General features: G+C 52.0%; 1 protein-coding gene and 1 long non-coding RNA gene across 4 annotated transcripts in view; one reads left to right on the plus strand and one right to left on the minus strand.

The window, feature by feature from the left end:
- The window catches only part of DSCAML1 (DS cell adhesion molecule like 1), a 349,852-nt gene that overhangs the window by 4,947 nt on the left and 326,855 nt on the right, over window positions 1-18,050 (minus strand). For both annotated transcript variants that reach the window (XM_045482964.1, XM_045482965.1), the window contains 9 exons: window positions 15,096-15,235; window positions 8,931-9,084; window positions 6,463-6,580; window positions 5,933-6,096; window positions 5,589-5,687; window positions 4,718-4,906; window positions 3,986-4,273; window positions 2,334-2,489; window positions 24-54 (listed from right to left, as the gene is read on the minus strand). In XM_045482964.1, coding sequence (XP_045338920.1) covers window positions 24-54; window positions 2,334-2,489; window positions 3,986-4,273; window positions 4,718-4,906; window positions 5,589-5,687; window positions 5,933-6,096; window positions 6,463-6,580; window positions 8,931-9,084; window positions 15,096-15,235 — 1,339 coding nt within the window. The remainder of the gene's footprint in view (window positions 1-23; window positions 55-2,333; window positions 2,490-3,985; window positions 4,274-4,717; window positions 4,907-5,588; window positions 5,688-5,932; window positions 6,097-6,462; window positions 6,581-8,930; window positions 9,085-15,095; window positions 15,236-18,050) is intronic.
- Window positions 4,134-6,591, plus strand: LOC123600719. Of its 2 annotated transcripts, XR_006713769.1 has the most exons (5): window positions 4,134-4,247; window positions 4,696-4,917; window positions 5,307-5,430; window positions 5,578-5,626; window positions 6,485-6,591. It is a non-coding gene; the product is annotated as an uncharacterized LOC123600719 (long non-coding RNA). The 2 variants fall into 2 exon arrangements; XR_006713770.1 differs by lacking the exon at window positions 6,485-6,591 and having other exon boundaries at window positions 5,578-5,686.

Raw genomic sequence — 18,050 nt, forward strand, 5'->3', positions numbered from 1 at the left:
GGAAGCAGCCATGTGACACCTACCTTATCAACATTTCTGCCAAGCTCTTTGCATCTGCAAAAGAGTAGAGAGAGGGGCTCGGTGAGAATAGAGTCTGAGCAGGATGAAAACTGGCAGAGGCATGGGGGAAAAGGTGGGGGAGTTCCCTAAAACGGGACCAGAGCTGGTCTCCTGGGAAGAAGAGGGAGAAGTGAAAGGGCTTCCAAAATGGTCTAAAACACAGTAAGGTCTGACTGCTCCTGGTGTGAGGTTTGGCTCAGGTCTGTTTTCCTTTCCTCAGATTTTTATCTAATATGGAGGTCCTTCCCAAAGGAGAGGGTATGTAAACTGCTCCATCTGTTTCTTGGATCGACTCTAATTAAACAAGACAACATAGCAGGCTGGGAATGGGTACCAGTGGAGGGTCCATCCTCAGTTGTCTGCTGAGAAGAGAAGAGAGTGAAGTTGAGGTGGTCAGTGGGCATCCCTAAATGACTATCAACCAAGAGACCTCATTTCTTCCTCTTGGGCACCTGTCCCCAAGAAGTCCATGGATGAATTGACAAAAAAAAAAAAAAAAAAAGAGTGAGAGAAGCAAAGGGCCTAGTTAATCCATTAGACCTCTGAGGAGAATGAGAATCATGAAACTAATCTGTCAGAATGAATCTAGCTCCATGTATATATCCAACCATCTACTCACCCACCCACCCACCCATCCATCCATCCATCCATCCATTCACCATTGATCCATTTACCTATCAATCTATTTATTTCTCCACCCACCCATCCAGTCATTCATCCATCATCTACCCATTCAACAATCCACTCGTTCAACCATCCATCCATCCATCTATCCATCCAATTATCCATTCATCTACTCAACCATTCATTCAATCACCTATCCATACATCCATAAAATCATACAATCATCTGTCCATCTTATCATCCATCTATCTATCCATCCATCTATCCATCCTCCAGCCATCCAAACATCCATTCAACTATCTACCCATCTACCTAATCATTCATCTATTATCCATCCATTCAAATATACATCCATCCATCCACCTACCCATGGATCCACACATTAATCCATTCAACCATTAATCTATCCATCTATCTAATCATTCATCCATCCACTCCTCCATCTATCTATACAGCCACCTATCCATTAAACCACCTATATATTGAACCTTTCATTTAACTACCTATCCAGCCATCCTTCCATCTATATATCTTTCCATCCAACCATCCAATTAATCATCCAACCATTCATCCAATCATCCAATCATCCATCTGTCCATCCATCCATCCATCCATCCATCCACCCATCCATCCAATCAACTCCTAAACATGCAAGGCAGTGTTAGTAATTCCCTCTTTTGTACTACTGTTGTGCCCTGGCTTCTCACGTTAGACTGTAAACTCTATGAGGACCAGACCCATAGGAGTCCTCTATAAGGACTAGGGACTCTTCCTTCTTCATTTGTCTTTATATCTCCAATGTATGGAAGTATCTACAATACAGCAGATATTCAATAAATGTTTTCCAAATGAATGAATGACCATCTGTTAAGCAACTACTAGGTCCCAGACACCGTACTAGGCCCCGGGGAAATCAAGGCAAATCAGACCCATTCATGCCAGTCTATGGTATCATGTATGAGGATAGGGGTGATATTCAAAATATTTAACATCAGACACATTCTGGAAGCAACACAGTCAGAACTGAGCCAGGTCCTAGAGACCACCTGCAGGTCTATGCTTTAGTGGCCAGCTCCTAGAAGAATCGCAGGGATCCTGTGTGAGAGAAGGAAGATCCAGGGTGGAAGGGAACAACATAGAAATGTTTATTCTTTATTTTTTTTTTAACATTTATTCATTTTTGAGAGACAGAGAGAGAGAGAGATAGAGCACAAGCAGGAGAGGGGCAGAGAGAGAGGGAGACACAGAACCGGAAGCAGGCTCCAGGCTCTGAGATGTCAGCACAGAGCCCGACAAAAGGCTCGAACTCACGAATCACGAGATCATGACCTGAGCTGAAGTCGGATGCTTAACCGACTGAGCCACCCAGGTGCCCCTAACATGGAAATGTTTAAATATTTAAACCAATATGGCTTTGCCAGTGTGCACCTCTAAAATTCAGCCCTGGTTAGGTCAGGCACAAAGTCTTGGGGGCACAGAGGAGGAAGCAGTGAGAACTAAAGTTTCAGAAGATTGGAGTAGCAGTTCTCCCTTCAATGAGACACAGGTACACTCTCTTGCCCAGATGGTGCCATGAGCCAATTGAAAGGTGGCCAGCGTGGCTGAGGGCCAACACTCCTTCCTGGGAAGCCCGTAGGAAACTTGCCTACCTCGGAGCCGCTTCAGCCGCTTCTCCTTCCTCTTCTTGCGAACGATGAAGAGCAGTGCCACCCCCAGAGTGGCCAGGATAACCGGGCAGCCAATGGTGAACAGCTTCTTCACATCATCCCCCTCACCTTGAGCAGACTTGATGGGAGGGATGGTACCTGAATGGGGTGAAGAAGGGAGTCAGATGTCCCTTGTGAGTAGGATCTATACAGAGTCCTCCGGGTGGGGTAGCCCTCGAACCTCTCTTGCTGCCCTTGGTCTCATTCTGACCCCCACTTCCTGGCACAGAGCCCCAGCCTTCCCCTTTTGCCCTCCCCCCCCACCCCCCAAATTCTGGTCAGATCAGGACATCCATGAACAATCATGTAGTTTCTATGCTGCATTATGAAATTGATGACTTCGTGGGGCTGTTTTAGAATTATCCTGAAGTCTTTCAGAGATAGTCTCCTTCCTGTTGGAGTTCAGTGTTCATTTCTAGAGGGGGGACAGATGAGCTTAGATGCCCCATCCAGCTCGTAAAATGGGGGAGGGATAGCGGGAATCAGAGAGAGCACTGTCAGAGCGGTGGGATCCCAGGGTCTCTTCCCCAGGCGGGAACAAAGCCATTCAATGCTGCATTGTCTCCTTGATCCCCCCCTCCCATGGGCACTATCTGCTAACTTTGGGTGCCTGCACAGAGGCAGTAAGTTCTGCTGACATAGCCCTCTGCAAAGCCCCTCTTTTGCCTGTTTCAAAGCCTTGAATAAGAGCCATCTCCTTCATGAAGCTTCCATGTTTGAGCCCATCCCCTTCTGCTACTGCTTTTCTTCGATTTCCTTAACGCACAGGTCGACTTCATTTACGTTGTGACAATGGATCTCTATGAATTCAGCCTTCTATGTACCTTTAGTGTATGCATGCACGTGTGTGTGTGCGCGCATGTGCATGTGTGTGCATGCGTGTGTGTGAGCGTATGCATGCGTAGGAAGTGCCCCACATGGCAGACACCAAACATCCACGTGCTCATCTACACCTCCCAGACTTCCTGGCAGTTAGATGAGAATCAGGTAACTAGTTCCGGACAACAGAGCGTGAACAGAAGTGACGTGGGTCACCTCCTGGCCAAGGCAGTTAAGAACTGGGGTGCCTCTTTTACCCTTCTCTTCTTGGTGACCTTGGAGGCTACCCGTTCAAGATGGCAGAGCTAGAAGATGGTGGCCAGCCAACCCTCTCAAGGCACTATGAGAGCAAGAAGGAGATCTTTACTGGGCTAAGCCCTGGAGCTTTTAGTGTTTATGTTACTGCAGCACAGACCATCCCATCCTGGCTAATGCACCATGTTAGCAGAGGGTCCTCCGAGGGCAGGGCCTCAACTACACCTCTACATTCCTCTCCATCTCTCTGAAGCAACAGAGAGCAAGGACTGCACCTTCCAAGACCGTCTGTCTTAGTGTGACCCGTTCGCCTGTCTGCAGGTCTGTACGGTCACGGGTGCACCTGCCCACCGGCCTGCCTGCCTACCGGTCTGCTGCTCCCTTCCCTGTCTCCAGCTTTTTCCTCCCTGTCTGTTGTTCGATTTGTCTGTCCTGTCTTTATGCGTCTGCCTCTCTGCCAGCTTCCCTGGGGACACCTCCCCGCGGTCCGGGTGCTGCCCCTCCCACCCTCTCCGACTCACTCCCGTCGTAGTCCAGGGTGGCGAACTGGGCAGTCTCGTTGCCGCAGCCGGCGCTGTTGCAGGCCCGCATGCGCAGCTCGTACCACGTGGCCTCGCGCAGCTCGGTCAGAAACACCTCCCCGGAGCTGTTGGCCCGCAGCCCCTGCCAGGCCCAGGTGCCCTTGGGCCGGTACTCCAGGACGATGGCTGTGATAGGGCAGCCCCCGTTGTTCCAGCCCTGCAGGTTAAGCCGAGCATGCGTGGAGTTGATGTGGGTGAACAGGTGCTGGTCTTTGCTGAAGGAGGGCTCTGGGGGGTGGGGGGGCACAGGGAGAGAGCGTGGTTAGAGACCGAGAGAGAGGAGGAGGGTTCGTTCATCCGCGGGGGGAGGAGTACCCTGGGCCAGGGGGGCTGCAGTGGCTCTGGGGAACAGCGTTTGGCACAGATGGGACTAGGGATGCCCCAGGGGACAGAGGAGGAGGGAGATGAGGGAAGGACCTGGAGAGAAGGCCTCGGCAGAGGAGGAAGGGATGTGGGGAGAAGGAGGAGGCTGTCACCATCGGCTGCCCCGCCAGGGAGGTGGGGCCTGTTTCTCCTACTGTGATTGGTCAAGGTGCTATCCATAGGCCGGAACGCGGCTAAGCCCCTCCCCTCAGTCTCCGCTCCCCAGCGCCCTCCTTGCCTACCCCAGCCGTCTTCCATCCCCATGGCCTGGGCCCATCTCTCCCCAGCTGGGTGATCGCGAAGCCTCACCCCGCCCGTGGGTCTTTGCCTCGATGATCTCGCTGATGCGCCCGGAGCCCACGCTGTTCTTGGCTGCCAGCTTCACCTTGTACCACGTGCCACACTTGAGGCTGTCCAGCTTGAAGGACCGCTCCCCTGAGCTGATGAACACATCCTTCCACTCTTCGCTGTTGTCCACCGAGTACTGCAGCACGAAGCCTGCCCGGGAGGTTTGCCTGGCTCAGGGCGGGCGTGGCGGGGCCTGGGACACCCCAACAGGCGTCGTGGGGCTGGGCTCCGGCAGGGGCAGAGTGGGGCCTTTGGTGATGGGGGGAGGGCCCATGCAGGTTGGACCCAAAGCTGCAAGGAGTTTTCCCGCTCTCTCTTTAGCAGCTAAGGTGGGGAAGGGAGCAGAATCCAGAGCCTTGAGGCTTAAAAGGGACCCTATTTAGAGCCTGCTACTCCAGGGATGGTCCCCCTGACAGCGGTATTAGATCACCTGGGGGCTTTTCAGATCCCATCCCAGACCTCTTGAATCAGAATCTGCATTCTTTAAGATCCTCCTGGTGATTCATGTGCTTATTCAAGGCCTGGAAGCACTCTCTGTCTACTGTTACAGATTTGGGAACTGAGGCCCAGAGAAGAAAACACATCTCTCCAGGTTCACACAGCTCACCAGCAGCATTTGGGGTGGGCCGTCTAAACGTGGGATACCTAGGCTGGTGCCTTTCTGTGGCACTTGGGTAACTTCCTACTGGTCCGAATTGCCCATCCCCCTGGCCATTGATCACTTCTGGGGCATTATGGGGACCAGGTGGTGGGAGTGGGTGAAGCCCTTCCCCTGCTCCTGGGCCCAGAGTTTCTTCCCCTTTCCCCCCCTCCTCATCCAGACCCCTCTCACCTCGGATGGAGCTGCCCCCATTGTCACCTGGAATCCAGGTCAGGGTGATGGATGAAGCGGAGGTTTTAGAGACAGTGAGGCGGGGCTGGTCCGGGGGAACTGTGAGGGAAAGCCACCAGCCCTCACCACAAAGCGTTAACATCCGATGACGGGGGCGTGGGGTCTCCCAGCTGCAAGTGAGGGCCAAGGCCTGGCTTTCCCACCCTCTTGGAGCCTCCCCGGCTCCCGCTCCTTCTCTCTATCCCTCCTGCCTTCTCTTCCACGTGGCACCTCTGTCCCACTGAGGGTTTGTCGCCCAGGTCGTTGGGGAGGTTGCGGGGGGGGCCGGCCTTCCAGGGTCTTACCTTGCACCAGAAGGTTGACGATGATAGTGTCGAAGCCTCCAGTGTTGGTGGCCGTGCAGGTGTAGTAGCCTGAGTCCTCAGCCTTCACAGCACGCAGCAGCAGTGTGCCGTTGGTATGGATGAGCCGGTGCCCGTCCATGGACACAGGGATGGCCGAGTCTTCACTGCAGGGGTGAGGGGGCAGAGATGGGTTATGGTAAGCACCCCCTCTTCCCGGGGCCTCCCTCAGGACTGGAGGCACACAGGGCCGGGAGCAGAAGGAGGCTGGCTAGGCGGCCCAGGGCCCTTGGCTCTGCTCAGCACTTCCTGGGGATATCCCGTAACCCTGCCCTCTTCAGGCACCCAGGGAGGGGAGATCCTTAGCCGTCAACAGTGGGGAGCCAGGGAGCCCAGGCCTCCTGGGAGAGCAGTAGCCGTGCACCCAGCAGGGCCTCTGGTCAGCTGGAAGGTAAAGGCACCCGATTCTTTTCTTTATGGCTCATCTACCACCCATCACTTGGGTCGCCACCCCTCCAGGGTCCCGCACATACCTGTCCTTGGTCCACTTCACAGCAGGGGCTGGATCTCCCACTGAATTGCAGGGCAGCCGGACGTCTTTCATCCAGGGTGTTGTCACGGTGCCTCCGAATGAGATGATCTTCGCTGGGGCTGTGGGGAGGAGAACGTGAGGGCACCCCACTCCTACCCACAATGCTGTACTGGGCGGCCTTTCTTGGAGCTCCCCAAATTTACGCATCAAGCCCCCTGTCTCCTACCTGACCTCCGCTTTGAGCTTGGAGCAGGGGTGGGTGCAGGCAATCTCAGATGGGAGTCATTGGTTCAACAAACATTTATCAAATAAATACTTGCTATGGGCCAGGTCTCCCATGAGGCTCTGAAGACTCACACAGTGAAGAAGATCTATTTCCTGTCCTCGAGTTGCACATCGTCCAGGACAGACACTTAAAAAGGATCATTATGGGGGCAGGGGCACGCCTGGGCGTCTCAGTCGGTAAAGCATCTGACTCTTGCTCTCAGCTCAGGACTTGATCTCAGGGTCATGGGTTCCACGCTGGGCGTGGAGCCCAACTTAAAAACATTTTTTTTCCCCACGGGTCGAGAATACTATGGTAGGGATAGATACAAGTAACCGTGGGAACCCACAGGAGGAATGGACTCTGCCAGCTTGGTGGTGGTGGAGGTGACAGCCAGGGAGGCTTCTGGAATTGGAAGATTTACCTTGAATCTTGAGGGCTAAAAAGGAAGGCCCTGTGCAGGGAAGGAGAGTCATGGTGGGAAGAGGCAGCAGCACCGAGTAGAGGCCTGGAGGCCTGGGACCCGTGGGAAGTGTGAGGGTCTGCAAATACTCTGACGTGACCAAAGCCCAGGGTGGGTGAAGGGGGACGGGTGGTGAGCAGGAGCAGAAGCATGGGCGGCGGGGGGCGGGGGGGCTCTGTCGGCAGAACGAGGAGGCTGGACTTCCTCTTGGGGTCATGAGCTGATAAGTAAGTAGTGATGTTCAAAGTAGAGTTGCAGATAAAGCCCCGGTGCCGGCAGAGAATGGCTTGGCAGGGGACGTGGCTCAGTGGCAAGATGGTGGCCAGAGAGCAAGATGGTGGCTGTAGCTGATGTAAGTGGGGCAAGAGGTTAGGGGCTCCAGGAAGCACCGGCAGGACTCGGGGAAGGACCTGGCTTTGAGGAAGCGATAGAGGGGGAGGGGACGATGACTGCCTGATTCCGGCTGGGTGCTGGTGCCCTCACAGAGACCAGGCACACGGAAGGAGGAGGAGGAGGAGGAACGGGGAGACTTCGCTCCCACTGAACCTGGGGTCACCCGCGTGGAGTAACCGGGAAGCACCCAGATATACAAGTGTCCCACGGACACCGATGTGGGAGTCAGCGGCCCAGGGACTGAGTCACCGGGAGCAGGAATGTAGACTGACACAGGGGTGGCAGTAACATCCAGCCACAGAGGAGAAAGGAATGTCCCCCGGGGTTGACAGGAGCACGCTCGGAGCACCAGGATGCACAGTGGCTTCACGGAAAGCAAGAAAGGCAAAGATGTCAAGGGCGCCCGGAGAGGGTAGTCGCGTCAGATCCCTCACAGACCACCGGGCCGTGTCACAGGTGTTAAGTTAACCAGGCCACCAAACGCTGTAGAGCTCCAGACCTGGTGCTGCCACGTGGCTGGGGTGGGTTCCCAGGGCCCCAGGGCTAGAGACTCAGGTGGCTGAGGGAGGAGGCCGGCCCAAGAGGAAGGTGGCCTTCCCACGGAGGCCCAGAACCAAGGCAGAGGACTGAAGTTGTGGGCTGGCAGCGGGTCGATCCCATGGCCTGCGGTCTGCACAGAGGGCACATCAGCTGCTGTGCGGCTGCCTCTTTGCTCCCGGGCTGGGGCCTCACACCTGTCATTCCCTGTAACGCGGGGGTGCATATGCCCTCATGCCATACTTCTGCCCAGGCCAGGGATCCGATGGGGGTGTTCCCTAAGAGCAAACTCCGCGTGCAGCATCTAGCCCAGGGCCTCCTAGGTCTGCGCTCTCTAAGTGTCCGTGCATCGAGTGAATCAGCCATCAGAGGCATTACCTCTACCGGAGACGTCTAGGCTTTGAAACGACGAAGCTCCCTTTATGGCTCTCGGCCCCGTGGAAGCCGCGTACCCTGCCACCGCCCCCTCTGGAGGAGCCGAGCCTTGGGACAAAGGCTCTGCCGCGAGCTGGGAGCGAGACTGATGTCCCTTCTTTCGGCCCTGGAGTCGAGTTTGGAGGAGGGACCGGGGCCCTCCATGCCACCCGGCCCTGAGTAGCTGCGCAGCCTGGAGCGTGCTGTAAGGCTTTCTGGGAGTCAGGGGGCAGCAGAGGCCCAGTGTTGGCGGATGCGGGACGGAGGCGGGTGGCCCGCCAGCTCCTCTCGGCCAGGTGGCAGAGAGGGTGGAGAGAGACACCCCCTCTCTTGGGAGAGCCCGAATTCTAGAAGGGGGCTTCTGGCCGCTTCTTCCCCTCTGGCCTGCGCCGCTTACCCTTGCCCGCAGGCTCAATGGTGACCTTCTCGCTGCTGTTGCCCCGGCCGGCAGAGGTGACGGCGGCCACCCACAGCAGGTACTGTTGCCCACGGTTTAGGTGGGCGATCCGGTAGAAGAGCTGCTCTGGACTCGTCTCATACTCGCTCGGAGCCTGCGGGACAGGGGCAGAGAAGTGTAAAACCCAGCCTCCTGGGCCTCCAGCCTCCAACCCCAACCTTCCTCGGGGGACCTGGGCTCAGAGTAGGGGGGTGGGCCAGTCAGGGGGGTGGGGAGAGGAGGCAGGATCCTGCCTGGTTTCCCCTTTGTGGTTTGGGAGCAACAGTGAGCAGAATCTGCACCGGGCTTGGCCCTGGGGGCTCGTGGGCCTGCTCTGGCGTGGTGCTGGGCCAGCCTCGGTTTACTTCTTTGGCCGACCCAGACCCTGGCAAGTGTGGCTGCAGGTCAGGGGATGTGAGTGTTTCGGGTGAGTGATGGAGGGAGTCCGGAGAAGGGAGAATGGAGGAGGGAGGGTCCCAGGAAGACCCCGGGGAAAGGGAGTCTCTGGGAAGAAACTAAATTACCGCATTTGCCTTATTAGGGCTGTAGACGGGCGCCCCCAGCCCGAGCCCGCTCCGCACCACCTCCCCGCCCCGCCGTCTAATTACCACTCCTTCGTTCTGCGGGAGCAAACCGTCTGGGGGAAGAAGGGGTGGGAGACGGAACTCGGAAAGCTTCACGGGACAACACTTTATTAATGATTATTAGTGGTATAGATCACCGTATATATTTGTAGCTTGTATAAATCTATAAATTTTTTTTTAACCAAATGACAGTTTTGACAAGTTGCCAACAAAACAATATCGGATCCCAGTGGTTTTACCAGTTGCTTTGATGAAAAGATTATGTTGCCTTGGAAACCAGAGGCTCAGATATTGAAATGAATTTGAGAAGGAGCTTTTGATAAGCGCTAGTTTGCAGACCTCCTGTCAGCCCCTTCCCTGGTCCAGGCGGGATGGGGCTGACTTTCATTTTATTTTGTGGTCAGCCGCGGGGAAGGGAAAGGAGGGCAGCACTGGGGCCTCTTTGAAATCAGGGCAGAAGTCTAGGGAGGGGGGAGCAGCCCCCGGAACAGATGGGGGGCCCTGAGGCCAGAGGGAGCTAATAATTAGTTATCTCTGCAGTCACGGGATCGTGCACACACATGCTCACATGCACGCTCACACGCACACGGACACGTGGACGCGTTCATCCACATGCTGAGGGACAGACCTGCAGATAGAGATGGGGTCACAGAGGGACATTCTCTGTGCCCCACGGGAGGCCTGAGGGGCCCAATGACTTATGGCAGGAGAAACCATCCTTTTTGGCCCCAGGCCATCTGCAGGGAGATGTTAGGAAGGAGGCACAGGCGTCTCCTCAATACACACAGAGCTCCCTGGCAAAGTCTCCCTCTTGCCTCCCTAATGGAGATTTGGCCTTGAACCCACGGGGGTCCCTGCTGCAGACAGGTGCACAGCCACCTTCAGCCCTGGTACTTGGGAAGTCTTTGCAGGCTATGGCACCCAGGGGACCGTGCGGGTACCTGTAGTTCCTGTCTGTGCATGAAGTGCGTGGTGTAGTGTCTCCAACACCCGCCTGCCCTTCTTACCAAGTGTGAGTCTCACAGCTCATACACCTTTCTCTCTCAAGGCTCCTGGGGCCTCGGTTTCCTATTCTGTGAACTAAGAAAGCGATACTGCTCTGCCTACCCCGTGTGGTTACAGAGAGGCACAAAGAGGCAAGGGGTGGGCGAGTCCTTTGTAAACTGGGACGCGTTCTTCTCCCGGCTCACTCTTCCGTGAGGATTGAGGTGGGCATGTGCACGTGTGGAGAAAAGTCAAATGTGCGTGCTTGTGTGTCAGTGTGTACGTGAGCGTACGTTTGTGTCTACACAGGAAAGGTTTGGCTTCCCTTTGAAGGTGTTAGCATCGTATCCAGATCCCGGGGTCTTCCTTTGAACCCGGGATCCCCAAGAATCTCCTGAAATCGCTTTTAAAAACACATCACTGGGGGCGCCTGGGTGGCTCAGTCGGTTAAGTGTCCGACTTCGGCTCAGGTCATGATCTTGCGGTTTGTGAGTTCAAGCCCCGCGTCGGGCTCTGTGCTGACAGCTCAGAGCCTGGAGCCTGTTTCCCATTCTGTGTCATCCTCTCTCTCTCTGACCCTCCCCCGTTCATGCTCTGTCTCTCTCTGTCTCAAAAATAAACGTTTAAAAAAAAATAAAAAATAAAAACACATCACTGTACTCCCAAATAAAGTCCCAGTGGATCAAAAGTTAAAAAGAAAAAGGTAAAACTATGAACATATTTGTCTTTCTAATCATAAGAATAAAGGCAAAAATCACAAATGACAGTGATTCATAAATTTGAATTATATAAAAACAAAACCTACGGCACACCAAAAATAGTGTCAAAAGGCAAGCAATGAGCTGGCAAATAATTGCAGCCAATACGATTTTTAAAAAGGTTATTATCCTTCTATGTAAAGAGCACTCACAAATCAATGAGAAAAAACCATGAACCACCCACATAAAAAATGGATAAAGGACATGAATTGACAATTTTACCCAAAGATGAAAAAAAAAAAAACCAGTCAATAAACATATAACAATAATCAACCTAAGTAGTAATGAAAGGAATATACCTAAAACAGGACCCCTTTTTTCCAATCCAACTGGCAAAAATGAAACATAATATAATATTTTGGATTAGCATGGGGGTAAGAAACAAGTATGGACTTATTTTGCTGGTGGAAGCATCAATTGGTTCCAACTTTCTGAGGGGTAATTCACAAACACGTATGCATATTTTAAGAATATCCATATTCTTTATGACTCAGGAATTACCATAGAAATTTACCTAAGAAAATGATAAAACATGTGCATAAAGACTTATCTGAAGAATGTTCAACGACATGTTATTTACAATGTTGAACATTTGAAAATAGATGAAAGAATAATGAGGGCACCAGTTAAATAGATTACATACATATGGGCATTCAAGGTCATGTTTGAAAAGAGTATGTGATGGTGTGGGAAAGTGCCTAGATACATTACATGGAAAACACAGATTATATAACATTATGTAAAAATTCATTTTAATTTTTTATTAAAAAAAACCCCATAATATACGTACAGATCAAAGGCTGGAAGGCTATCTACCAAAACACTGCCAGCGTTTATCTTCAGGGAACGAGTACACGTAACTTCTACTCTCCTGTCTATTCTTTTATGTATTTACAGAATTTTGTACAATAAAATTGCATCGTTTTGATAATCAGAGAAAAACAACAAGTGTATGAGCACGTTTGGTACAATTTCTAACGGGACTCACTGCAGTTCTGGCTGCCTCCAAGGGCATAACTTGCGGGAGCCCACACCAGATGCGGTTCCCGTCTATTCTCAGGGTTCCGCACGTGCATGTTCTTACACCCTAGCACGTGTGCATACATTAGACTCACGTGCATTGCCTCTAACCTCACACTCACACCCGTGGTTTTGCCCTGTCGCGTGTACACGCCTGTGTCCTCACCCCCAGTGCTCACTCACTCCTAGGTCTCTTTCATAAGCGAATTTGTAGTTCAGTTGTTTGGAATTTGGAGTATATTTGTGCAGAGCGGTAACATCGCACACCACACATCACACAATGTGGTGGTCAGGTGTCTGGGTCCCTCGCTGAGGCGGTTCCTCCTCCATGAGGTGGCTGAACTGAATGAAGTTCTCATCGCACAGGCCCCCTGGCCCCTGTGTGCCACTGTCAGATAGGAACCGTCCCCAGGAGAGAGGAGCTTCCTACGTGCTTGTGCTCAGGACATGAAGAGAAGCGGGGAGGGTCCCAGGGTCTCCAGCAGGGCACGGGCCCCAGGAGCTCCATTCTGGGGGCTCGTGAAGCCTGAGTTAATGAGGAGGCAGCACTCCTTTGAAAGGCTTCATTGTCGGAGGAGGAAATGACCGCACAAAGCCAAGCTGGAGAATGACTACCCTCTCCCATCAATTCATGAAGGGAAACTTGCCCAATGTCTAAGGCTTTACAATTGCCAGGCTGCTCGTAATTCATTCATCAAACATGCATTTAGTGACAATGATGTTCCAGGCACAGTGTTTGGCAGCTGGGGGACCCAGAGATGAAAAGATGCTGCCCTTGTCCTCACAGGGCCCCACGGACCAGCACAGGAGACAGAGAAGTGAGCAGCTAATTGCCATCAAATGCATTCAGTGTATGACAGAGGATAAAGACCATGCCACGGCAGGGGTCAGCAGTGGCAGAGGCGTGGGCTGGGAAAAGGCACAGCGGGCATCCAGAATGGTGATAAGCTTAGGATGTGTGTGGGGGGTGGGGGAACAGAGGGAGAAGGGAAGGAGGGGCAGACAGCATGGCTAAAACATCGATTGGAAAGTTGGCACAGACACCCAACAATGGCAGCGCATTCTCAACGTCCAGACCCCAGGGCCCCGCATTTCCTCTCCTGGGTACACACCCGACAGGCACATGTACACACGTGTATGGGTGCGCACAGCGGTGCCGCAAGGAACAGCTCCAAACTGGAACCTACCCAAATGCCTATCAATGGGTAGTGAAATGGATAAAACAATTCTATATACGCACCCAGGGGAAACCTATACAGAAGTGAAAGCGAATGATCTATAACCACACCCAACAGTGTGGAGGAAATTCACAAGTTCAAAATAATGTTGAGTAAAAGAAGCCAGATTAATGGTATGAACTTCACTTATATAATGGACATAAACAGGCAACACTAATCTGAAGTCAGCATGGTCGTCACCCTGGCAGGGGAAGGGTGGTGACCGGGAGGGGCACAAGGAGGTCCTCTGGGGTGTCCTGATGTCGTGTTCCCTGCTCTGGGTGCTGCTTGCCCAATGTGCTAGGAGATGTCGTGGAGCCGTACGCCCACGATATGTGCACTTTTCTGCATATGGGCTGGTGGCCGTGAGGATGGAGGGGAGGACGCAGAGTCACTAAAAAGCCCACATTTCTGGGCTTCTCCTCTGGCAAAAGAACTCTGGCCTCACTGGTATGGAGCTGGGTTACCTACTGCTCAGAGGGTAACTCAGAAAGACCACAGGAGAGCAGAGCGGAGCTAGAGATGCTTCCTGGCTGTCAGGAGCTCATCCGCAGATGCTCGGGCTGCTGTCCCATCACAAGCTGCTGGCGGAGGGGGAAGCTGGCCACCTCCCGCTCCTTGCTGCCTGCCTGAGATGTCCTGAGCACATCTCCCAGCTACTACTCCCGCACACCCCTGGTGCGCCCCGCCCCCTCCCCACTAGACTGGACACCCCTTGAGGGCAGGTGCACCTGCTCATGTAACTAGAACGGCTGTGCTCCAGAGTAGCCACCCAGCAGGACTCCGTGCTGGAGAGGCTGGAGATCGGGAAAGGTAGAAGGAAGGATGCATACTATGGATATGCATAGTATATGGATATGCATATCCATAGTATATGGATATGCACACACACTGCACCGCCTTCATCCCCTCTTCCCTTTTTGTGGGCCCCTCTGAGCACCCAGTGGAAGGGGAGGGGCCAGCCCCCTGTACTGTACTCTCAGCTTTGGGCAGATATTGAAGTCTGAGTCCTCTCCCCAGCAGCGAGGCCCAGCCCTGGCCCAGAGAGAGATGCCCTTGCCTTCCTTCTACTGTCTGCCATTTTCCTCCTCCCTCCAGTGGGCTCCAGGCTGACGAGGCCGCTCAGGGCAGAGCTCCAGCAGCCCTCGGAGCCCAGACCATTCACGCTGGAGCGTGATTCATTTCCAGAGGCCATGGACCAGGCAGGCCCCAGTCACCAGCTCTGGGGCCTGACAGAACCTTCCTTGGTCAGCCAGACCAGAAGACCAGAAGAGCCAAGGCCTTGGTCTCCCTTTCACATCTGCTTGGTGGTGACCGCCTGACTCAAAGAAGCCTCCAGGGGTTGTGACCACCTTGCAGCCCCTGGATCGGAGGACTGACCTAAGATGCGCACCAGGTAAGGCTTCAGCTGCTCCTGGGTGACCAGTGCCCATTCTTATCCATGAATTTAGGTAGACACATGGACATAAGCAGCCCCCGGGTTTGACCCTGAAGCCAGCTGGTCTTCAGGGTACTTTTCCCTTTCTCCTGTCCCTCTCATCATTGGGCACTGGGCCCACTTACCGGCTGGCCGGACCCAGGGCTGGAGCAGAAGATGGTGTACTTGCGGATCACCCCATTGGGCTTGGCTGGGGGGAGCCAAGAGACAACCACACTGCTGGCGGACGAAGGGACAGCTTTGATGCCTGCAGGGGGACCTGGAACTAAGTAGGGAGAAGGCCAGGTCAGTTTGGAGAAGGGAGGAGGTTAACCTTTGGGAAAGAATAACTTGGTGGGGAGAGTGAGGCAGATCAATCTGGGAGAGCTTCCTGGAGGAGTCATCCTTGAGCCATGGTTTAAAGGGGGGAGGTTCCAGCATGGCAAACAGGTAAGGAGAAAGGTGATCATTTGGGGCTTGTGACAAAGTTTCCAAGTTGAAGGCATTGGGAAGGGCCAGCTTCAAAACTGTTTGGCCAGAACCAAGGACTTAGGACACTCAAGAGAGAAACAGAACCCATGGGGATTTCACATTGATCCCTAGGAACTTAACCTGCTACCTCTCCCAACGTTCAACTACTAGCTTGTATACAGACCAAACATATATACTGGTCACTTTGCTCTTTGGCCTGTGAGCTCCTTGAGGCTGGGGGCTCCATGGACTCACAGAGTGGATGGTGTCCTGAGGGTCAGGGGCTGGTGTCAGCCAATGGGTGACAGGGTTTCCTGCCATGTGCCCAGGGCACTGCCCCTGGGATGCTGCTTAGGTCCTTTCTGTTTTTAGGAGGGCAAGTCTACTTGAGAATTGGCCGGGATATTCATCCTAAGGGCATACCAATTCATCTGTATTCTGCCCTCCCACTGTCCCCATCTCTGGTCCTGCCTGGCCCAGCTGGGTCCCAGCGTTCTGCTTGGGAGACTGGAAGCTTCCTGTTTTCAGCTCCCTTTCATCTGTCCCTTGAATTGCTCTGCACTTGTCTTCCCTCCTGGGAGCTTTATATGCTCCTTTGAGGACAGTGATGGCATCCTACTCAACTCATTTTGCCTCCCTGAGTCTCAGTTTCCCCATATAGATGATGGACATAATAACAACCACATTAAAGGTTTGTAGAGACAGTTAGTACTAATTAAAATAAAGCACCTGGCACAGTGCCTGCCACATAGAAGACAATAAATGGTGACAATGATCAGTTTTGCTCTAGCATCTACTGTGATTTTTTAAAAAATCTAGTAAGTGGTCAACAATTCTAGACTAAATAAAATGAAGATCCATCATGGCCATCCATCCAGGGGCCTGAGCCCTTCCTCACAGCTACAGCCCTGATATCCTGCTTCTGCTAGTGTCTCTGCATGCTGTGGAGTGCAGGGGGCCACGGGTGGCCACTGGGGCTGGCCGGTGTGCTAACTCAGGTTCAGATCTTTTCCGTCCTTGCTCACTTCTTTTCTCAGCAGTAATCGAGAGGGGTATGTTGATATCTCCCCCACGACTGTGTATTTGTCTATTTTTGTAGTCCTGCCGGTCTTTGCTTTTATATATTTTGAGATTATGTTATTAGGTTCACAACAAATTCGAAACTGTTTTATTTGACTAGTAAATTGGGTCTTTTATCCTAACAGAGTGTCTTTCTGTATCTCTAATGATGCCTTTAATCCTTTCACATTGAACCTTTCTCTACCTTTACGTCTTAGGTGTCTCCTATGAACAGCACATATTTGGGTTTGTTTCATTGCTGGATGAGTCTGACAGTCTTTATCCTTTAATTGAATAATTTAGTTGATTTATCGTTAATGCAATCACTTATACGTTTGGGTTTAAATACCTCAGCTTACTAAATACTTTTGTTTTCTTTCCTGCTTTTTTCCTTTTTTTTGAATCGAGTCTTTTAAAAAATACTTTATTCCCCCTCTTTATTAGATTGGTTATTAGACAGCCTTTTAGGGGTTACTCAACGTGAACCTTTACCAAAGCCTAACAACATTAATTGGCACCTTTTTTTCTCTCAGACAATGCAAGAGACTTCAAACTTCTTACCCAATTTCTATGCCTTTGTTGTATATTTTAGCCACACACACATACACATGCACACACACACACACACACACACACACACACACACACAGATATTAGACCCTCCCCAAGATGATATCACTATCATCATCATTTTACACAGTCAGTATTAATGGAGATTTACTCATACATTCACCATTTGCTTGTTCTTTTGCTTCTTGCATCATGGAACTCATAGCTGGGATCATTTTCCTTCTAGCTAAGGAATAATAGCCTTTACTATTTCTCTAGAGCAGGTATGTTGGTGATACATTTTCTCAGTTTTTGTCTGCAAACGTCTTTATTTCATTTTAATCTTGGAGAGTATTTTGGCTCGGCATAAAATCATAGGTTGACAACTATTTTCCTTACACACTTTATACCACTGCGTTGTTTTCTGGCTTCCGCGGCTTCCACTGTTTCTTGTCTTGTTTTTATTATTCCATTGTTTCTGATAAAGCAGCGGTTAATCTAATTGTTGGTCCTGTGAAGGTAAATGGTCTTCTTCGCTTCGGTTGCTTTTAGGAATTTTCCCTTTGCGTTTCCTGTTTAGCGGCTTTATTGCGATGAGCCTAGGTGCGGACTTCCTTAAGTTATTGCTTGTGGAGTCTGCAGAGTGCTTTTTGCTTTGGGGATGCATGTCTTTCATCAATTCTGAAAAGTTTTCAGGCATTTTATCTTCTGCCCCGTTCCCTTTCTCCTCTTCTTCGGGACTTCTTCTCACATCCTCTGTGCCCTGGATATTCAGAACGTGGTCCAGTTGTCAGCAGAAGCGTCACCTGGGAGCATGTTAGAAATGCAAAATCTCAGGTTCCACCCTAGACCCTACCGAATCAGAATATGAATTTTAATATGACCCCCAAGTGATTGGTATGCACAGTCAAGTTTGAAAACCACTGCTCTATCTCTGACTTGTTCTTTTATTTTCCATTCGTTTGTCTTTCTGAGCTGCTTTTGGGTCTTCTGATCTGCCTTCCAGTCTACTAGTTATCTCT

This window comes from Leopardus geoffroyi, chromosome D1 (genome assembly GCF_018350155.1).
Source record: "Leopardus geoffroyi isolate Oge1 chromosome D1, O.geoffroyi_Oge1_pat1.0, whole genome shotgun sequence".
Classification (NCBI taxonomy): domain Eukaryota; kingdom Metazoa; phylum Chordata; class Mammalia; order Carnivora; family Felidae; genus Leopardus; species Leopardus geoffroyi.